This window comes from Lichenostomus cassidix, chromosome 5 (genome assembly GCF_008360975.1).
Source record: "Lichenostomus cassidix isolate B80296 chromosome 5, HeHo_3.0, whole genome shotgun sequence".
NCBI classification, from domain to species: Eukaryota; Metazoa; Chordata; class Aves; order Passeriformes; family Meliphagidae; genus Lichenostomus; species Lichenostomus cassidix.
Genome location: NC_139486.1, coordinates 59940764 through 59963604, shown reverse-complemented (window position 1 = coordinate 59963604; position 22841 = coordinate 59940764). Strand labels below are relative to the sequence as shown.

Here is a 22841-nt window from a genome sequence, read left to right as displayed (position 1 = left end):
CAAATCAAGACAAGGAAAAATCCTGAACAACCTGAAATAAAACAATGGAGGGTGATAATTACTCTAAACTTCTTTATTTTAGGTGAGAAATAATTCCTGAAAGAAATTTCAGCTCCCTCATTTCTCCATATTTTGGATGGAAACTTGTTAGTGGCGAGGATGACAAATCAACCTGTTTTGTGGATGTCTTTTCGTTGTCCAAAGTTGCATTTCATCTCCTTCTGAATGAAATTAATTCTTGTTTTTACACGAACAACTTCTTTTTGCTCCTTCTGTGCACCATGGCTCTCTGTAGTCAATCCCAAGGGATGTAAAAGAGCTATGAAAGTCCTTTTGAGGTACAAAATGGAGCACTGGAAGAGGGAAAAGAACAAAGGTATTGATCAGGATTTCCTGTACATCTCTACCATCTATTGGACATTGCTGGGAATATCATCTCCTTTTCATTTTAGATAAAAACTCATTTCTCCTGATTTTCCAGTAAGCCGTGGGAAGAGAAGTGTCTTGTTCTTGCTCAGGAAACTAAGAAATAGGCAAGGAATAAAACAGCAGCATCATGTGGCTGATCCCACCTGGACATTTTATTTTCCAAGCATCAGCTCCTGAACCTGTTGAAAATACTGGATGTTTGAAGTTCTCCTAACACGTGGAAATGATACTTTGAACTGCACTTGATGTTTGTCTTACGGTAATTTTCAGTGGATGCTTCAGGTGCTCTGAATTCATCAGGTGGGGTTAGATGGGATAGTGGGAAGAAATCCTTCCCTGTGAGGGTGGAGAGGCCCTGGCAGAGATTTCCAGAGAAGCTGTGGCTTCCCCTGGATCCCTGGAAATGTCCAAGGCCAGGTTGGACAGGACTTGGAGCAACCTGGTGTAGTGGAAGATGTCCCTGTCCATGGCAGGAGGATGGAATGGGATGATCCATAAGGTCCCTTCCAACCCAAACCATTCCCTAACATAGATATTGCCATCAACTTCCTTTGGGGATATTTTTAGCATGTATTAAACAATTAAAGGCAACATTTTTGAGCTGTTATTTTTCAAATAACACTTTCTGCTGCCGTTAATTTTAAAATCATCATATCTTGACTTGTCAGTGGAGGATCCTGGGTCTCCTCAGGGCTTGGCTGCCCCTCACTTGCTCTGACAGCTCCCTGAAGGGGAAGATGTTATTCCCTGACTTGTTTTATCCCTGGCTCTGTGAATCCTCCACAGAGCAAAGCTCTGCAAACACTGGTGTTACATGGGAGAAGCCCTGGGGTATCTCTCCAGCTGCAGCTGGGAGTAGCTGGAATTATAAATACCGCTCCAACCATACCTGGGAGCAAAGAGGAGCAAAGCCCTGCCTTCAGGTAGGTATAGATGGAATACTGGGAATGAATCCTTCTCTGTGAGGGTGGTGAGGCACTGGCACAGGCTGCTCAGAGAAGCTGTGGCTGCCCCATCCCTGGAAGTGTTTAGGGCCAGGTTGGATGGAATGATCTTGGTGAGTCCCAGGGCAGCTTGTCAGAAGCTCTTCTACTGCTTTGCCCAAAGATCTTACGGAATTTGAGTAGGAAAGTGGGTGCCACAATGGAGATTGTAACCACACAAGGATGAATATTCCATTAGTTCTTCCACACCAACCACCAGCCTCTCAGCAGGGATAGAACATAGTCCATGAGTTTTAACCGAATTTATTTCCATTCCAGGTCTCTGATCAACCACACAAAGTGAAGCTGGTTGGGTAAGGAAAAGTGAGACTGAATTTTAGTTAAGGAAGAAATTGAAGTCAATTCTCTGACAGCAGCAGGTGGATGCTTCCTCTGGGGGGAAATTCAGCCCCAAATATTTGGTTTTCCTGATTTTTAACACCTCTGGCTCTGCCTCGTGGGTGATGAAAAGCAGCTCTAAATGCTTGTAAATAACTCCAGGAGACCACAGAATACCTAAAAGGATACATCAGGTTCTGGGGGTGAAACTCAACCCTTCAGCCCAGGCTCATCCAACAATGAGGATTTCCAGGTTTGGATCCTTTTGTCAGGAGCCAGCGGTGCCTACTCTTGCTTTACTCCCTGGTGTAACTCCAACAAGCCATGGATATCCAGGAGAAGAATTCATGATTATTTATTCTGTCTGTTGTAGAATGGGATTTTAGGAGCTGCTGATCTCTCACTGGTGAGCAGCAAGATGGACCCTGAATTTATGTTTTACCTCCAAATTAAGCATCACATCTAAAGCAAAGTGAGGTAAGACAAATCCCAGCTCTTATTCCTACAGGGAAAAATATACTAAGGAAAAGCCCATTTTCCAATGGCTCCACCTAGAAAATCTCATCCTGAGACATGGGGAGCAGGTGTTTATTCTTCAAGTGCTCAGGCTGAATAGGGAATAATTAAAAGATGGGACATAATTCTGTTTTCCCAGAAATTATCAGGAAAATCATGGAATTTCATGTGTGAGTGGATTGAGAAGAACTAGGAGGAAGCCCTGCAATGTCTTAATGATTTATTCTGGTACAGTATTTCCTTCCTTAATGGCTTAAATATCCACCTGGTTCCAAATATGTTGGCTGAATGGGCATAGTGGTGCCAGGAACTTGTGTTTTTTCTTTTTCAAGCAGAATTTACCTTTTATTGACTGAAGGTTTTGTAACTGCTTGACAAAAATTGACATTCTTAACATTATGGATGGATTTATGTGTATTAAACATTTCAATCTAAAGACATAAAGCAGCCAAACTGGATGTATAAAATGTTCAATATGGGTAGAGAAAATGAGACATTTGCATCTGAATTTATTCTCCTGGGCTTCACAGACCTGCAGGTGATGTTTTTTGTCCTGTTCCTTGCCATCTATGTGGTCACTCTCATGGGAAATCTGGCAGTCATTGCCTTGATCCAGATCAATCGGTGCCTCCACACCCCCATGTGCTTCTTCCTGAGCCACTTGTGCCTCCTGGACATCTGCTACTCCTCTACCATCATCCCCCGGACCCTGAGGGATTTTTTGGCAGAGAAGAAGGTGATTTCCTTTGCGAGTTGTGTCACCCAGCTCTTCTCCTTCGCCACCTGGGCCAGCACCGAGTGCCACGTGCTGGCCGCCATGGCCTACAACCGCTATCTGCAGGCTCTGCTCTACTCCATGCTCATGTCCCAGGGGATTAGCGCCTGGATGCTGGCTGGGGCCTCCCTGGCTGGAGTGATCAGCTCCACCCTCCACACGGTTTCCATATTCCATGCCCTGTTCTGCCACTCCCGCACCATTGACCACTTTTTCTGTGATGGGCTCATGCTGCTGGCCCTGTCCTGCTCCGACAGCCGTGCCAGCGAGGCCATGGTGGCTGCCGTGGTGGGGCTCAACATGCTGAGCACCACGGCCTTCATCCTGGTGTCCTACTCGTCCCTCAGCAGCGCTGTCCTGTGGGTCCACTTGGCACCTGGGTGGCACAAGGCCTTCTCCACCTGCGCCTCCCACCTGGCCTGCGTCACTCTGTACTATGGCAGCGCCATCCTCACCTACCTGCGGCCCAACTCCAGCCGCTCCTTGGGGCAGGACAAAGTCACCTCCCTGGTGTGTTCTGTCACCGTCCCCATGCTGAACCTGTTTGTCTACAGCCTCAGGAATGCAGACTTGAGGAACGCCATGAGGAAAGCAAAAAGCAGGATCCTCACTTCCTGGTCCATCCATGGCTCCCGGTTGGCTGAAAGGAGAGGACAACCCTGCTGTGGTGAGGGGTGTTAGATTTTGGACTCTCAGGAAGAGGGGCTGGAAATCAGACCCTCAGGAGTCCAGGGTCACAGTCTGGATTCATCTTCCAAGCAACTGGGGCCATGATTTCCCTGCAGCAGCACCGTAGGGAAGGCATGAGACATCTTCTGGCAGAGATCCATCCCAGAGTGCAGGACCAGAGGGGAAATGTGGCAGAGCAGAGCTGGAGTGGGAGACAAGGCACCATCCTCCATTCTCAAGGACTTTCCCTGTGCCAGAGCAAGAGTTGGGGGTACTCCAGTCCTGTGAGGTCTTGTCCTCTCCTGATTTTCCCCCCTGTTTTGGGGCTGATGTCCATGTGGAAAGGTCTTTATGGAAGCACCGAGGTGCTGGCCAGGACACTTGGACTGAGATTGTGCCTTCTCTTGGGGGGAGGAAAAGGGAAGTGGGGAGTCTGGGGCATGATGGTGCCAATGTCTGTGGTGGGGGAGCAGGTGAGTGGAAGATGAGGGGGGTCAGGTGGGGTCCCTCCACAAAGGCAGGTTACTCCCCAAAAATGCCCGAAAATTCATGAGGGGCTTGTGTGTAAAATACTGAAAACTGTAAAGAATGTCCCTTTTATATACATTGAGAAATAATATTAATTTCTGTATCAATTGATTTCAAAATAAACCCCCGTATCTGTCTGTGTTATTGACAGGATTTAAGACTATAAGGCATTCTGATTACAGATCAGAAGGAAGCAGGGCAGGTGTGGGGAGCCCGGGGAGCAGTGGGGCTGGCTGGGGGCACTGGGGGAGGCTGCTTCGGGCTCGGGGGTGACTGGGAATGGGGACAGCCCCAGCGGCCCGGGAGCTGCAGGCACCGGAGCTGCCTCGGCACAGCGGGGCTGGGGACGTCGCTCTGGGGCGGATTCTGTAGGGGACAAAACGAACGTTTTGGGGGTAAAATCGGAGTAAATCTGCAGGGGAGGCAATGAGCATTCTGAGGCAAAAATGAGGCAATCACTAATGGAGGTAGGTAGTAATGGAGGTTACCTGGTAGGTAATCTATAATCATGGATTATAAAAACCATGTGTGAAATCAAAGCTGTTCCAGTAGCATTCCTTCCCATTGCTCCCCAGGTGTTTTCCTTATTTTCTGATTTTCAGAAAGGAACACAGTTTGGGATGACAGAGCTTTGGAGAGTTGTCAGTTTTCCTTAACTGTGCAGAGATGTCAGGATCTGCAGGGCACTCCCGTTTCCCTGAAGGAAGATGCCCTGGGGAATGTACTGAAGTGGGATTTGGCTCCTGTAGAGCCTCCCAGGATGAGCTGTGGTGGGTTTGGATCCTGTGCCAGTCCTTGCATCATCCTCATTCCTCAGAGCTCCTGAGGTCACTCCCTGTACCTGCCCAGCTCTGTCAGATCCAATGATCCCTCCAGGTGTTTCATCTCCTGCTCCCATTAAAAGTGCAGTTTTGTTTGGTGATTTAGATCACCCCCAAAGCAAATTGCATTCCCCCCAAAAATGTGCCACACCTTTTTTTATCCTTTATTTCTCAAATTTGTCCTTCTATTTATTTCTCTCCCTGCAACAATAATGGATGTCACAGAAATGACAATGGGAAAGGGGAATAAATGGAATGTGTCTGAAAATGCTGATTTTTGTCATTTGGGCATGAACTGGTCAGTGTTCAAAATGTTCAGGCCAGAGCAATATGAGCACAGGCACTGGGAGACCCAGGAACTGCTGAGTTCAGTCCAGGAACACCTTCCACTGGGCCAGCTTGCTCCAAGCCCCATCCAGCCTAATCTGGGACACTTCACTCTTATTATGTGTTTCATAAATATGAAATTATTATATTTGTCTTGATTTTCATTATGAAACTGTTCTGAGCTGGATTTTTGTCTCTGCTCTCTTCCCCATCACACTGGGGTGTGAGAGAGTGACTGCTGGTGACCAGCTGGGGTCCAGCCGTGGCCCTGGGGCACCTCTGACAAGAGGAAAAGTGCCAGCAAAACCTCAGCTCTGGGAATGAGGAGAGCACACTGCAGGCTGCTCAGGGAAATGGGAAGCAAGGTCCCCAGGGAAAATGTTTTTGCACCTGCTGGGGTCCAACAGTGCTGCTCACTTTTGAAACGTCACCTCCTAAGGTCATTGAGCAGGCAATTCCCAAATGTCAGAAGACATCCAGGCCAGGCAGAAGGCTGGCTTGCCTGAGCAAACATCTTCTCTAGGAAAGAAGATGGAAAAGTAAGCTACGTGCCCAGTGGAATGCAGGTCAGGAGAAGAATACAGAGATGCTGATTGCAAGTGTAGGGAGCAATGTGATGCGGTGAAAGCTCACACTGAAAGCTGGAGATTAAGGTGGCTACAAATGTGTTGCACTATAAAAGAGTTATCTTAAATATATTAATGACCAAAACATTGTAGCAATAATATCAGCTCCTCCAGGGTGTGGAGGGTCACCTCACAAACAGGGACAGAGACACAGTACAGGTGTTTCATGCATTCTTTGCCTCTGTCTTCGACACTCACTCCACCCTTCCCAGAGAAAAACATGGATTAACCCATTGGACACTTCAGAGCCCAGAATAGTGCAAGCCCTGCTCAGCAACAACCAAAGCCTCCCCGTGCTATCCACCACATCCCATCCTGAATCCAAACCCAGCTCTGTGCCACTTACTGAGTAGAAAGGAGCCCTATCCCAGTCAAATCCAGACCAGTGCAAACACCCAAACAGCTCTTGGGGAAAATCCTAATTTATTTAACACCTCCTGCTCCTCAGATCTGACCTGCCACCACATACACATTCCTCATGTTTGGTGGCCGTCTTGGGGCAGCTTCCCGGAGATGGAGGAACCTCCTGGGTCTCTTGGGGCTCGTCTCTGCCACCAAGCAAGGAGTGTTCCCAGTTGGCACAGCTGGCACAGCGTCCTGGGAGCCATGGGGTGACAGCTGGGGGCTCCAGGATACTTGCTGCTGCACCACTTGCTCCTCCTGAGAATGCTTCACAGGATCAGGCTGCGCTGCCATTTCTCCTTCTGGGCTTTCCCAGGCCACGTCAGTGCTGAGGAATGCGCCGGGGTGGTTGATGTCCTTGGCTCCAAGGGAGCTGGCAGAGCTGTCCATGGAGTAACTGCTGTACTCAGACCAGCAGGTCTCACTGAGCCTCGGGGAGGGAGGGAGGGAGGCTTTGATGACTGAGGCTCTCTGAGGGAACGGAGACTCCTGGAAGGTGCTGATTTTCCAAGGGCTGAAGGTTTTCATAAACAGGGAAGCTTTCAGACAGAGGGAGGATCTCAGAGGCCTGGAAGCTGTCGGAGGGTGTGGAAGGTCTTGAAAGGTCGAGGCTCTCAGAAGGTTGGAGGCTCTCACAGACGGGGAGGCTCTCGGTGGGAAGAAGGCTCTCGGAATCAGGGAGGTTTTCAGAGGGAAGAAGGTTCTTGGAATCGGAGACACTCTCGAAGGGATGCAGGTTGTCGCAGACAGGGAAGTTCTCAGCGGGAAGAAGGTTCTCGGAGACGGGGAGGCTCTCAGGGGGAATAAGGTTCTCGATCACAGGGAGGTTCTCAGAAGGAAGAAGGTTCTTGATGACAGGGAGGTTCTCAGAGGGAACAAGGTTCTCGGAGATGGGGAGGCTCTCAGAGGAAGGCAGGCTGTAGGCAGGAGGGAGGCTCTCGGCAGGCTGGAAGCTTTCACAGAGAATGGAAGCTCTTGGAAGGTCAGTTCCTTCAGAGCAACACACATTCTCTGAGATAGGCAGCCTCTCAGAGGGAGAGAGCCCCTTGGAAGCAGGTAGGCTGCCAGATTGCTGGAAGCTGTCACAGAGAACGGAAGCTCTTGGAAGGTCAATTCCTTCAGAGCAACACATGTTCTCTGAGATAGGCAGCCTCTCAGGGGGAGAGAGCCCCTTGGAAGGAGGGAGGCTCTCAGATTGCTGGATGCTGTCACAGAGAACGGAAGCTCTTGGAAGGTCAATTCCTTCAGAGCAATGCTTGTTCTCTGAGACAGAGAGGCTCTCAGCAGGAGAAAACCCCTTGGAAGGAGGGAGGTTCTCAGAGGGCTGGAGCTTCTCGCATGGCTGGAGGCTGTCAGAGGCAGTGGAGGCTCCTGGCAGGATGGCAGATCTCTGACAGCCTGATGTTCTCTTGTGGGTGAAGGATCTCCGATGGCAGGAAATCCTTGAAAGGGTGGGAGCTCTCCCAGGGATGCAGATCCTAGGTGTGAGCAGCCTCTTGAAGTGACAGAGGCTCCTGGAGGAGCTGCACGAGGCACAGCAGGGCAGGTGGCCTCGCTTCACCAGCTTCTCCAGTTGTGCCCACAACACCTTCCACATCCCAGAATAAAGCGGCTCACATGTCCCATGGCATGCCCACAGCAACAGCATCATTTCCTGCAGCTGCTGGGCCACAGCCAGGCAGGGGCCACAGCTGCAGGGGCTGCCCAGGGGGCTGGTGGGAGCACGTGGCTGCTTGCCAGGGGTCGCCCGAGGCCTGGAGCACATGGGAGCCACACGGGCTCCTCGGCTTCTCCGTGAGCCTCTGGGCAGAACCCCAGCATGCTTACGATTCTTTATGATACTTCCATGCTGCCTCCGTGGCATCCAGTGGCCAACAGCCCACCAGATAGCCACAGCAGCCAGCAGCAGGAAAAGTGCAGACATGACGACACCGACAGCGCTCATGGCTCCAGAGCGTAGCATCGCGACTGCACTGGCAGCTGCGCCTGCTGGCCCCTCTTATATAGCTGAGGCACGGCTTTGTGACCTCACAGTGCCGTGGGCCAGCAGAGCCCTGTGACATCCCAGCCCTGCCTGACGCCGGCGCTCAGCCCCTTTGTGCCGTCACAGCCCTGCCTCCCTCAGGGATCTGTGAATGTGGCTCATCCCTGAAGATGCCCATGGTCAGAAAAAGTGTGGAAGTCAAAACAGGAGCTCAGCCTGTTGCAGTGAAGCATTTCCTGGAGCAAGAGGCACATCAGAAAGGATTCTTGGTGCCACCAGTGTTCTCCCCATGGCTCCCTGGACAATGCAGAAGTGACGATAGGAAACACCCACTACTCTGTGCCTGAGAAGATTCTCCAGAGACAAAGGGAGTTAAAGCTTCTTTATCTCTTGGGAGCTCTCCAGACATGGCTGTTGAGGGCTAGGAAGAGGTTTCTGTTAGCAGCTCAACAACTTCTGCAATGCCTCTGTTCTACAGAAATCAGGATTTCCCAAGGAGCTCTCCTGGTGCTCCCAGTGCTCTGGTTTTGACTGGGATAGGGTTCAAGTCTTCCCTATAGCTGGCACCTGCTGGGTTTGGATTCATGATGGGAATGCTGTGGATCACACAGGGGTGGTTTGGTTTCTGCTGAGCAGGGCTTGCCTGCCTCAAGGACTTTGCAGTGTCCCATGGGACAATACATGTTTGCCACTGGGAATGGAGGGATGCGTGTTGAAGACAGAGGCAAAGAATGCACTGAACACCTATAAGAATGCATTTAACACCTGTACAGTGTCTCTGTCCCTGTTAGTGAGGTCACCGTCTACACCCTGGAAGAAGCTGATGTTATTTCCACGCTCTCTTTTTACCATTAATATATTTGACAATTCTCTTTTTATTGTGCCCCACAAAAAGAATTAAATTCTTTTTGAAAAGTGAATAGATAGTGAACAGTGTCAATCCTTTCTGGAAACAGATGGCACGAGAAGAGATGTTTCAGGTCTGGGGGCTGCTACCTGGGAAAGGTGGATCTGGACTGGATTAAAAGATTTGGAATAAATGTAATTAAATGACAAAGGGCTTGGCAAGAGAGACACTTTTGATATCAAAGTTGGGTGGGAAGGGAATTTAAAGCTCATCCCATTCCAACCCCCTGCCATGGGCAGGAACACCTTCCACTAGACCAGATTTCTCCAAGCCCTGTCCAGCCTGGCGTTCAACACTTCCAGGGATGGGGCAGCCACAGCTTCTCTGGGAAACCTGTGCCTCACCACCTTCACAGGGAGGAATTTCTCCCCACTATTCAATGTAAGTCCACTCTCCTTCAGTTTAAGATTGTCAGGTTGAAAGGAAGAATTTAGAAAGCCCACCAGCTGGTCTGAGCTCCAGATCCCACCACCATCCCACCAGTGGGCCCTGAGCTCCAGGTGCCACCATCCAGGTGCTCACAGCTATTTCCACCACAAGTGATGCTGTTCCCATTCCCAGAGCAAGAAGTGATCCTGGGAGACCAACCACCCTTCAAGGAATCATCAGCTTAACAAGATCTTCTGGGCTTTGCCAAGAAACTTTCCTAATCATCAAGGAAGCTTCTCAGAGGGCTTTTAAACAACTTCTGTCATCCTTCTTAACAAGCCACGAGAGACTAATTAGCAAGGGGAAACCATAGAGAAACTTTCTTCCTTGTTAAAGACAAAGTGAACTTCTCCAGCTGCTTTGTTTGCCACATCCAGGAGACAAAGAGCTGCAGGGTCAGTGTGGTGGGATTGTGACTGTGTTGAGGGACCTTCAAGCTCATCCCATTCCAACCCACTTCCAAGGGCAGGGATGCTTCCCACTATCCCAGGCTGCTCCAAGCCCTGTCCAAGCTGGCCTGGAACTCTTCCAGGGATCCAGGGACAGCCACAGCTTCTCTGGGAAACCTGTGCCTGGGCCTCCCCAGCCCCACATGGAAACATTTCTTTCCCATACCCAATCTAAATGCTCTGAATTTCTTCCCCATACCCAATCTAAATGCTCTGAGAGTGTGAAGCTATTCCCCCTCATCCTGTCACTCCAGGCCCTTGCCCAGAGTCCCTCTGCAGCTCTCCTGGAGCCCCTTTAGGCTCTGCAAGAGGCTCTCAGCTCTCACCCCTGAGATGAAATTCCCACCTACAGGCTGAACTCAGAGATGGGTTACTGGTGGCTTAGCAGTTGGACTCCATGATCTTAAAGGGCTTTTCCAGCCAAAATAATTCAGGGATGCTGTAAATTTTTCTACCTCATATTTGCTGCTGGTCAGCATTCCTGCCTCTCCTGTTGGCTTCTGGTCTCAGTTTCACTGTAGTTCCCACCATTTTTTCTTCCTTCCTTCCTTCCTTCCTTCCTTCCTTCCTTCCTTCCTTCCTTCCTTCCTTCCTTCCTTCCTTCCTTCCTTCCTTCCTTCCTTCCTTCCTTTTTTTTTTTTTTTTTTTTTTTTTTTTTTTTTTTTTTCTGTGCCTCATGATTTATTTTAGAGGGGAAACCACACAATTACCCAAAACTAAGCAAAACCAATTTGAGAATAAAACCAAAATATGATCCAAATGACAGGACAGAGAGCAGTGGTGGTAAATTCCACCAGAAACCATGGGAGATGCCAGATGATGGCTCTCTGCTCCCTGAGCATGCTTGGGCCTTGAGTTTGGTCACTGCCCACTCTGTGGTGGTACACAGGAAATTTCCCATGGAAATTAATGACTTTGGAAGCAGCTCCATAAGGAGGAGACTTGCACTAGTAAATAAACACCACTACTTTCAGGAAGTTCAATGGAAGCGTGAGGTTTTATGTACCACTTCTTTGTATATATGTAATTATATATATATGCAGATTTATATGTAGAAAGTCTTAATATATACATTTCTTTATCTGTATAAAGAAAACTTGTACTTAATTTTTTTTCTCAAAAATATATCCAATCTTAAAATATTTAAATTAATCTCCTGAAATATATAATTTGTCTCTTGGTATTAAAAAGGGAAATTGGTCTCTTGGTATTAAAAAGTCAGGTGATGGTCAAGTTAAGACCAGTTGGACACAAAGCCATTGAATGGCTTCTCAAAATATTAATCAGATATTAAATATTTTTCAAATATTTTTTAAAATTATTTAATATCTTATCACCAAACAATGGTTGTAAGGCCCTGGAAGAAGGACAGTTACTCTGGGGTTTATGGTTTAAGTGTCTTAATGTTTTCTTAATACTTATGGAGGTTTGATGTTTTAAATAAAACATTAAATAATCTTTCATTGCCGGCAGAGAGGGAAGTAAGATGACAACTCAATATGAGTGATAAGCAAGCTCCGTTTATTTCACTGTATGCATGGCTTATATACTGTTACAAATGCTTATACTTACTAGTCACTATTTCATTGGTTAAGCACAAAGGTTACAATCTGCATACCATTGCATTCCATCCTCACAATTTCAGGGTTCCTCCTAATTTTTCTTAATCTCAAGTTTTTCTACGGTACTTTTCCCACAGTACTTTCCCAGAGCTCAAGGGCACTCTGTCCTTGGGCTCCTGCCCTGTCAGCATTTATCTTACTGCTCTGGCCTGTATGGCTTCCTTCAGCTAGCACTGGCTTTGCTCACACAAGCCCTCTAAGGATCCGTGACCGTGGTGTTGAAGCCATCCTTCAATATTTCATTTTATTGAAAGAAAAGATGTACAATCTTCCCTGCACCTAAATTAAGCAATGCCATGAGTAGGACAGTTACAGAGGATCAGAAGGGTGGGAGAACAGCAGGAGTTACACACAGAGGTCCCACTTCATGGTCCTGATCACAGAGTCAAGGAATTGCTTAGGCTGGAAAATCCTCTAGGATCACCAAGTCCCACCATTCCCCCAGCACTGCCAAGGCCACCACTAATCCATGTCACCAGGTACCACATCCACACAGCTTTTAAATCCCTCCAGGGATGGGGATTCCACCACTGCCCTGGGCAGCCTGTTCCAGGGCTGGACAGCCTTTTCCATGGAGGATTTTTCCCTCTATCCAACCTAAACCTCTCCTGGTGTAACTTGAGGACTTTGTCTCCACATGTGGGGATGTGAGCTGAGGACCTTTGGGGTCACTGCCATGGGGGTCAGCAGAGCCAAAAAGAGATGAACAGGAGCATGAATAGCTCAGGGGGATTTATCCAGGCAGCTAGATTAAATATTAACCAGGGAATTACCAATAGGCTTTGGGGACAAAGGATTCAGCTGGCTGATCCTGAGTGCCTGTGAAATGTGTGTCATTAATGAATCAGCAAACTACATTGATCCTGGCTTGATTTAACCTAACTGAGGAGCTTCTCCTCCATCCCTCGTTATTCCATCTCTCTAGGAGAGCCCCATCACTCTGGATTTCAGCATGGACATGGCACAGGGTGAGAAAATACACAAATTGGGGGATTTTTGCTTTTTTTCACATATGCAATACTTGTGCACCAAAACATTAACACCAAACCTTTCACAGAATCTGGGATGGTTTGGGTTGGAAGGGACCTTAAGGCTCATCCAGTTCTGCTGCCCTGCCAAGAGGAGGGACACCTTCCACTAGACCAGGCTGCTCCAAACCTCATCCAAACACCAGAACTGGAGTGAAAAGGTTCCTCTCAGCTGATATTGAATCAACCAGCACACCATCTAAGTCAAAGTGCAAAAGACACCGAAAATGTCCCTCTGAGATATTTAACAAAACTCCCAGGATATCACCAGCATCTCCATTTTATTTAGTCATTATGTCACAACATCCAGGCTTATTTTATGTCCCTGAGTCTTCTCAAAGCCTCCTTCACCTCCTGGTTCCTCAGGCTGTAGATCCAGGGGTTCAGCATGGGGGTCACCATGGTATAGAGCACAGCAGCCCATTTATCTCCTGTTCTGGAGGTGTGTGACTTGGGGATTAAGTACATGAAAATCAATGCCCCATAGAAGGTGGTGACAGTGATGAGGTGGGAGGCACAGGTGGAGAAGGCTTTGCGCTTGCCCTGGGCTGATCTAATGCTCAGGATGGTGGAGATGATGGCCACATAGGACACCAGGACCACCAGGGGGCTGGGAACACCAAACACATATGCTGAAGTCCTCAGGATGATGAGGCTGTAGATGTTGTCAGAGGTGGAGAGTGAGATCAGCAGGGAAATGTCACAGAAGAACAGATGGATGGTGCTGGAGCCACAGAAGAACAAGCTGGACATGCCGATGGTTTGTGCCACACCATTGGTCAGCCCCAGGAGGTAGCACCCGGTCACCAGGCGGAAGCAGCGCTCTGGGGACATGACAAGGGGGTAGAGCAGGGGGTGGCAAATGGCCACATATCGATCATAGGCCATCGTGGCCAGCAGAGAGCACTCACTGATCACTAAAAAGGCAAAACTGGACACCTGAGCCATGCACCCAGCATAGCTGATTCCCTCCTTCCTCAACAAAACCCCAACCAACATTCTGGGGGTGACAAGGGTGGAAGTACAGAGGTTCACAAATGCCAGGTTGCCCAGGAAATAATACATGGGGGAGCGGAGCACGGGACTGACTCTGATCAAGGCAATCATCCCCAGGTTTCCCAGGATGGTGACAAGGTAAATGAGCAGGAACAGCAGGAATTGGGCAACCTGAGTCGCTGGGTCCTCGGTGAATCCTGCCAAGATGAACTCTGTTGCTTGGGTGCAATTCCATCCTGACATTCTTTCAAAGGGTGTTCTCTCTGTGAACTCATTGCTGGACATTTCTTCCAGGAGGAAAACCCTCTTTCCAGTGGGATCTGCTTGGAGACAACCCTACAGGATCTAAAGTGAGAGTTTAGGTACAGATCAATTAGAAAAACCTGGGCGGAAGTCAAGGCACAGTTAGGGAGAACCTGTTGGTTACACGGCCGTGAGTAGCTTTACCTTGCTGCTGCCTTTAATCCCCTGTGTGTGTTCACTCTGGGACTTTGAGATCATCCAGCACAACCTGTAACATGGAGAAACCCAATAAAACCTGTAAAAGACAGCACAGAACTGATTATTCATCCTTGTGTTGGCATCTTCCAAACACCTGCTTTGTCTGTCTTTTCTACAGAATCCCAGAAGTGTTTGGGTTGGAAGGGATCTTGCAGACCATCTCATTCTACCCCCACTCCATTTGCAGGGACATGTTCCATTAGACCAGGTTGCTCCAAGCCCCATTCAACCTGGCCTTGAACACTTCCTGGGATCCAGGAACATCCAAAACTTCCTGACTGTGAAGCCTCCCCTCCCTCATGGACACACTCTTTTGGCTCTAAAAGATTCTCCCAGCTCTTTGCCCTGGTCCTGCAGCCCTCAAATGAAAATGTGCAACACCCAAAGCTCAGCAACCTCCTCCTGAAAATAGTATTTTGGGAAAAATATTTCAAAAATCACCTTTTGGATGTGCCTTATATCAGCAATGGTAAGATCCACAAGGGTTCCTCACAGGAAATATTGCAGTCCTCATCCAGGAGCCCTTTGTGGTCAGTGAGGAGAAGTTTCCAGAGCAAGCATTCCAACGGGGTGTCCTCACCACACACCTGCTGTGCATCACCTGCATTTGGTGCTAAACCCAGAGTATGATGAGGAACTGGAGCCCAGGAGCCTCCAGGTAGAACATGAGATGAAAACTGAAGGTGTTTCTTCTTGACAAGAGAAAACAAGAGGAGATGGGTGGCTCAGCATGCGCTGTCCTGGCTCATGGTTCTCCAGGATGATCTTCTCCTACATCTCTGCACTCTCCCTGCTTTCCTCCTGATGCTCTTGGAGGTGAATGTTAGGTGCACCTGCCTGGAACTCCGGAAAGGAGTCTGAAAATATATCCTTTGTCAGCAAACACCTTTGTTATTCCATGCAATTTGGGGATTTGGGGACTCTTGGAGCCCCAGGAGAGTGACAAAGCCCAAAGTGGGTTGTTATCTCTTCTCTGAGATTCTGAATTTCAAGGCAATTGCCCAGAGGAGATGATCTCACCTTGAGGTAGCCACAGGGCTTTGGGGTTTCCCCACAGCAACCACAGAGCAACACTGCACCTGTTGTGTCCAATTTTTGTGCACTTTTGGAGATTTTTGAGCTCCACAAATGCCATGTTTAGCCTTGTAACACTAGGGAGCTGGGGGGGACTTCACTGGTGGGGCACAGTCCCATGGGAGCTGGTAGCCATCAGCAGTTCCAGGCACCAGAGATGATGAACCACCTTTCTACCCATTCTAAATTCCTTATGCCCAAACCACAGCTCACCTGTCCCATCTCTGGAAGTGTTCAAGGCCAGGCTGGAGAAACCTGGTCTACTGGGAGGTGTCCCTGCCCATGGCAGGGGTGTGGAACAAGATGAGCTTTCAGGTCTCTTCCAAACCAAACCATTCCAGGATTCTATGAAGACTGGCTTCAAGAATCCAGGAGAATCACAGAATATGCTGAGTTGGAAGGGATTCACAAGGATCACAGAGTCCATCTCTCAGCCCCACACAGGACCATCCCCAAGAGTCACACCATGTGCCCAAGAGCATTTTTCCATTCACTCCTCTGATCTCTGCCAGGCTTGGTGCAGTGCCCACTGCCCTGGGGATCCTGTTCCAGTGCCCAACCACCCTCTGGGGGAAGAACCTCTTTCTAATATCCACCCTAAGCCTTCCCTGACTCAACTTCAGGCCATTCCTCTTCTAAGCATGCTTCCCTGTAAAAATAGCCAATTTCATCCCTTCCTCCTTTATTCCTTGTATACAATCTCACAAAGCACACTACTGACCTTTGGGTCGTGGCCAATCATTTTCTGTAGGATATTCAGTGTCACATCCCTGAGCAGCCCAAGCAGACATATCCGGGTTGTGAACAGTATTTCACAGCCTTGTCACAGCCAAGCACTGGAGAGCCCCTGCCAGAACTGGGAATTCCTGCAGGTTAATCCACCCACAGGCAAAGAAGCTTCTGACTGTGCTGGGACAGAGCCCAGCTTGGGCAGTATGCAATAAACAAGATCACACAACTTCCAGTGAGGGAACATCTGGCTTCAGCCTCCTTCTGGGTTTCTCCCAAAGCCTGGCCAGGGCTCAGGGAGCATCCCAGGGAGTTGCCTTAGACCATGGACCTCCCAGCAAGTCCCCAGGGCTGATTTCAGGGCCTTGCCCAGCTTCTCAGTACAGAAAGGTCAATACACGTTTTGTTAATGAGCAGATACCGAGATCCTTGCAGTAATGATCCTGTACATTTCATTAATGAGAGAACACACATACACCACCTAGTTTGAAGGTTCACCCAGAGCTCAACTTCAGCTCAAGGCTGTTGCTCAGGCCTCAGTATTTCAGTAAGTCACAAGCTGTTTGAACCTCTGCAGAAAGCTTGCTCACATCTGCTGTGGAACCACACTTCAGGCAGCATTTCCTCTGCCCATCCCAGAGGATAATTAGCTGCCATTACAGAGTAATGACTGATCCTGGAATTACAGAAAGCAGGGAGACAAAGGATGCTTTTACTTCCACCCAGAAAGTCAAAGGATAGAAAAAAACCATTAGGTGTACACCTGAGCAATCTCCTAAGCAGAACCAGGACATAAGATGACAGTCACTCCTGACTTTCAAGGCAGTGCCTGGAGCTCTGGCACTCACCTTTAGTCCTTGTCTTGGACAGCAAGGCAATCCAAGGGACAGAAATCCAGGCTCCTGCTGCTTCTTCCAGGAGCTACCAAACAGCACTATTCTGGCTGAACACAGCAGCAAAACCAGCACACCCTTCCTTGGGCAAAACTCAAGCTATTGTGAAGCTAGGAACACAAGACAAGCTTCCCTTTCCACTGAAGGATATTGATCCAGCTCTACTGACATGTGGACATTTGAGACAGCAACCTGTAACACCTTGTGAAATCAAATCACATGCCCAGATGTTTTCTTGCTTGTGTCATTCAGCTCCTCACTTACCATTCATAGTCTTCTGACAAGTGTATGCAGATGCTTTGCTTCTATCAAAAGTATTAACATCAGCACATTTCTAGGTTTCAACAAATCTCTGTCTTGGTTTGAAAGACAGGTGCCTGCTAAGAGAGGTGGAACCCTCCCTTAGGACAGAGAATGTGATCTCCCTTCCCTCCGAATTATTTTAATTTTTAAATCAAGGGCTTTCAGGCAAAGGTATGGGAAAAGGAATAACAGTTCTTTACTAGTGTCTATAAACAAGCAATAACAATAATAGCAACCACAAATAGAACCAGAAAACCAATAGCAGATGATTTGTGAGCTGCCAAGCCTTTTCCCTTGGGGTGTAATCACTGTCGTGAGCAGCAGGGGCGCTGTTGAGCTCCCGGCCGGGCAGGGCAGGTGCGATGACTGCTGAGCGGCTGCAGGTGGCGCTGTGGCGCAGGGTCAGGTCAGCCTCAGGCAGCTGGTAATGGCGGAGAGCTGAGAAAGCAGGCAGGCAGGCAGGCAGCCTGGAGCGACGAGCAGGGCGGCAGGGGGGCAAGGGCTGGCTCTCCCCGGCTAGCCAGCGAGGCAGCAAGGACTCTGTGGTCATGGCAGACACCACGGTCTCGTGCGGTGGAAGCAGGGTGGGTGGCAGGGACATCCGGACTCCCCGGCAGCTGCTGTGAGAAACGCATCCGGGAAAACGTGTGCTTCCCAGTGGGAAAGAGGTTGAATCAAAGCTCACCCAGTCAGGAGGAGAAGACAGAGCACAGTTGGATCTCCTGCGGTTGCAGCCAGAAGCGAAGAGCAGTCCCTTTCATCCAGGTGTCTGACAGAACGAGTGCCAGTCTCAAAGGGCTGGCTGCTTCCTTCCCCTGCCCCACCTAGCACACCCTTTTGTCTCTTACAAAAGACTTGATGGCTCTAATCAGCCAATTATTTGTTGCTTAGTAACAGAGTTGGAGAAAAAATTCCAATGCCCCCTAACCTCCGACAATCTCTCATCAAATCACCTTGTTTTTTTGACACAAAAACCTCATGTGAAAAATGTTACCATGTTTTCCTATTCAGACATATTTGGAAGTATTTGAGAAAATCGTGATCTCATAGGGACTCACAGAAACTCTCCCAACTCCATTTGCTGCTTCTCCTTCTGCCTGGGCCCAAAGACATTCCGGGTCTACCTTTGGCAGAAACCTCAGGAGAAGAAATTGCAATTATTGCCATGAATAATTGCCACAGGCTTTGGTTTCACTGCTGGGTTACATTTCTACTATATTCTGTACATATAAGGATGGAGCTGTCACCCTGCTGAAGCTGATTTGTCCATTCTCTGCTCTGCTCTCACAAACCCGTCCCTTTTTTGAGACACACATAATGAGACACACACTTGTAATTCAGAGCCATAAGAAGTAAAGGTTTTTTATTATTCTCTGCTGCTGCTCTTATACCTCTTCACAGTTACTGTGCTTATTAAGATTGGCTGCTAGTAAACAATGACAAGGCAGTCCAACAGACAATGACCATTCAGGCAACAATACATTTAGCTATACAAGCAAAAGTATAGTTAGTTACATATGATATGCAATTCCCTTATTGTACACAATTCGTGTTTCAAAATAAGAACATCTTCTCCTGGTGTTCAGAATAATTTCTTTCATTGATTATAATCCTGCTTTTCACTGTGGGTTTCATTGCAGATGCAAAATCTCACAGGCAAATTCCGACTGGTGTGAGGCAGGGCTGTGATTTCACAGGGCTCTGCTGGCCCACGGCACTGTGAGGTCACAAAGCCGTGCCTCAGCTATATAAGAGGGGCCAGCAGGCGCAGCTGCCAGTGCAGTCGCGATGCTACGCCCTGGAGCCATGAGCGCCGTCGGTGTCGTCATGTCTGCACTTTTCCTGCTGCTGGCCGCTGTGGCTATCTGGTGGGCCATTGGCCACTGGATGCCATGGAGGCAGCATGGAAGTATCGTAAAGAATCGTAAGCATGCTGGGGTTCTGCCCAGAGGCTCACGGAGGAGCCGAGGAGCCCTTGTGGCTCCCAGGTGCTCCAGGCCTCGGGTGACCCCTGGCAAGCGGCCACGTGCTCCCACCAGCCCCCTGCACAGCCCCTGCAGCTGTGGCCCCTGCCTGGCTGTGGCCCAGCAGCTGCAGGAAATGATGCTGTTGTTGTGGGCATGCAATGGGACACGTGAGCCGCTTTATTCTGGGATGTGGAAGGTGTTGTGGGCACAACTGGAGAAGCTGGTGAAGCGAGGCCACCTGCCCTGCTGTGGCTCGTGCAGCTCCTCCAGGAGCCTCCGTCGCTTCAAGAGGCTGCTCACACCTAGGATCTGCATCCCTGGGAGAGCTCCCACCCTTTCAAGGATTTCCACCCATCGGAGATCCTTCACCCACAAGAGAACATCAGGCTGTCAGAGATCTGCCATCCTGCCGGGAGCCTCCACTGCCTCTGACAGCCTCCAGCCATGCAAGAAGCTCCAGCCCTCCGAGAACCTCCCTCCTTCCAAGGGGTTCTCTCCTGCTGAGAGCCTCTCTGTCTCAGAGAACATGTGTTGCTCTGAAGGAATTGACCTTCCAAGAGCTTCCGTTCTCTGGGACAGCATCCAGCAATCTGAGAGCCTCCCTTCTTCCAAGGGGCTCTCTCCCCCTGAGAGGCTGCCTATCTCAGAGAACATGTGTTGCTCTGAAGAAATTGACTTTCCAAGAGCTTCCGTTCTCTGTGACAGCTTCCAGCAATCTGGCAGCCTCCCTCCTTCCAAGGGGCTCTCTCCCCCTGAGAGGCTGCCTATCTCAGAGAATGTGTGTTGCTCTGAAGGAACTGACCTTCCAAGAGCTTCCGTTCTCTGTGAAAGCTTCCAGCCTGCCAAGAGCCTCCCTCCTGCCTGCAGCCTGCCTTCCTCTGAGAGCCTTCAGGATTCTGAGAACCTTATTCACTCTGAAAGCCTCCCAGATTCTGAGACCCTTATTCCCCCTGAAAGCCTCCCCATCTACGAGAACCTTCTTCCCTCTGAGAACTTCCCTGTCTGTGACAACCTGCATCCCTCTGAGAGCGTCTGCGATTCCAAGAACCTTCTTCCCTCCGAGAGCCTCTCCGATTCCGAGAGCCTTCTTCCCACCGAGAGCCTCCCCGTCTGTGAGAGCCTCCAACCTTCCGAGAGCCTCGACCTATCAAGACCTTCCACACCCTCCAACAGCTTCCAGCCCTCTGAGAGCCTCCCTCTGTCTGAAAGCCTCCCCGTTTATGAAAACCTTCAGCCCTTGGAAAATCAGCACCTTCCAGGAGCCTCCGTTCCCTCAGAGAGCCTCAGTCATCAAAGCCTTCCTCCCTCCCAGAGGCTCAGTGAGACCTGCTGGTCTGAGTACAGCAGTTACTCCATGGACAGCTCTGCCAGCTCCCTTGGAGCCAAGGACATCAACCACCCTGGCGCATTCCTCAGCACTGACGTGGCCAGGGAAAGCCCAGAAGGAGAAATGGCAGCGCAGCCTGATCCTGTGAAGCATTCTCAGGAGGAGCAAGTGGTGCAGCAGCAAGTATCCTGGAGCCCCCAGCTGTCACCCCACGGCTCCCAGGATGCTGTGCCAGCTGTGCCAACTGGGAACACTCCTTGCTTGGTGGCAGAGACGAGCCCCAAGAGACCCAGGAGGTTCCTCCATCTCCGGGAAGCTGCCCCAAGACGGCCACCAAACATGAGGAATGTGTATGTGGTGGCAGGTCAGATCTGAGGAGCAGGAGGTGTTAAATAAATTAGGATTTTCCCCAAGAGCTGTGTGAGTGTTTGCACTGGTCTGGAATTGGCTGGGATAGGGTTCCTTTCTACTCAGTAAGTGGCACAGAGCTGGGTTTGGATTCAGGATGGGATGCGGTGGATAGCACGGGGAGGCTTTGGTTGTTGCTGAGCAGGGCTTGCACTATTCTGGGCTCTGAAGTGTCCAGTGGGTTAATCCATGTTTTTCACTGGGAAGGGTGGAGTGAGTGTTGAAGACAGAGGTAAAGAATGCATGAAACACCTGTACTGTGTCTCTGTCCCTGTTTGTGAGGTGACCCTCCACACCCTGCAAGGAGCTGATATTATTCCTACAATGTTTTGGTCATTAATATATTTAAGAATACTCTTTTACCACGTGCAGAGCCTTTTGCAAACACAGCCTTCTCACAGAGCCAGCAGCTGGCTGTCATCCTGTCTTTTAAATGGTAAATAAAGATCTGGGAACAAATCACTGTGACTGCCACTACACAATCCTGTGCTCCAGTGAGCCAATTCTTGTCTTGATAAGGTGCTTCCAGCTATACTTTTTACTCTGTTAGAGCAACAGTTACTGTGCATTTGCCTTATGTCACTTTAAGCCCTAGAATGACACAAGGAGCCTTGGCAGGAGCAGGGATACAAAGGAGCATCCAGGGAACCGGAGAGGACAGGGCTGACCCCACTTGTCAGGATAAGGTGCAGCCAGGGACTGCCCCCCTGACCACTGACTGAGCCCAAGAACAGCTGTAGCAGGCAATGTCAAACTCCCTCCTCAGTTTCTTCATTAGAAGTAATATTTGCATGGTAGTAAAATAATATCTCTAACCCTTAGTCAGTTCCTAGTTTAGGGCACAGTCAGAATCTGATCAAAACCTTTGTAGATGTCAATCCAGCAACAGAATTTTTCCCTTTACTGATTGTTGATCAGGTCCTTAATCTCACTGAGATGTGTCTGGATCTGACTGTCCACCTGTTAAGCCCTGGACACTGAGATCCACTGGTTTAACTCAGGGTTCTATTGCTCTCTCTTAGAGCAAAGGAGAAATCCCCACCAGATATAGGCAAGAGGTGAAAATCACACTACAGCTTACTGGCAAGAATAGCAAAAGCAGAAGCTCAAAAATCAACCATCTTTGGCAAAGAATGAAATACAACACAGAATTCAATATTCTACTACTTATCCTAGCAGTACTCAGTGTTAATTTAGCATTTACCTAGCATAAACTTAGCCCAACTGGGAAAAACCTTGAGATGTACGAAATGCTATTTTCCCCAAAGGTCCAGGCAAAGAGAAGTAGGAAAAGAAAGAGAGGCACAGAGTAAGACAGAAGGAGAAAAGGAAGAGAGCTAGAAAAAGCTAGTTAGACATGCAACAGAGCTATGCTGTTTCCTACTGGACTGCAGTACTGTTGCAGAGCTTAGCTTCAAAACTTAAAAGGTCTAGTAAAGTGTTACCATACTAAATGTCCTAGAACAAAAATCCAGAGCTTTTCACTTTCCTCTCACAGCTTATAAACTGCATGACACACAGGTCTATGTGTTTTCATCTTCAGCCCTACATACACTTGTAGATTTTCTTGCAGAGACCAGTTACAAAATTAAAAACTAAAAACATTCAGCAACTAGTCCCACAGAAAAAGTTCCCAGAAGAAAGAGCAAGTTGAGCTGGATTGAACCCTTCTTTTTCAGCCTACAAACTGCGCTGCCAACAATAAGACTATTCCCTTTCCTTCCCAGATGCATGCAGGATCTTGTTCTTTCAGTCTTGCAGAACTAGGATCCAAAATTGAATGCCTTCATTTACTGCTCCCACACAAAG

At 48.9% G+C, this 22841-nt stretch overlaps 2 protein-coding genes across 2 annotated transcripts; one reads left to right on the top strand and one right to left on the bottom strand.

Moving 5' to 3' along the window:
- The first annotated feature begins 2742 nt into the window (after positions 1-2742).
- LOC146436883 (olfactory receptor 5F1-like) lies at positions 2743-3723 on the top strand. Its single transcript, XM_085063850.1, has one exon. The coding sequence runs from the start codon at positions 2743-2745 to the stop codon at positions 3721-3723; it is 981 nt and encodes a 326-aa protein (XP_084919976.1).
- A 9423-nt stretch (positions 3724-13146) lies between these two features.
- On the bottom strand, positions 13147-14073 carry LOC146436882 (olfactory receptor 5AN6-like). The gene has a single exon (XM_085063953.1). The coding sequence runs from the start codon at positions 14071-14073 to the stop codon at positions 13147-13149; it is 927 nt and encodes a 308-aa protein (XP_084920079.1).
- Between the last annotated feature and the right edge of the window lie 8768 nt (positions 14074-22841).

Coding starts and splice junctions, on each gene's coding strand:
- LOC146436882 (XM_085063953.1), bottom strand. CDS start 14,073: ATGTCAGGATGGAATTGCACCCAAGCAACAGAGTTCATCTTGGCAGGA.
- LOC146436883 (XM_085063850.1), top strand. CDS start 2,743: ATGGGTAGAGAAAATGAGACATTTGCATCTGAATTTATTCTCCTGGGC.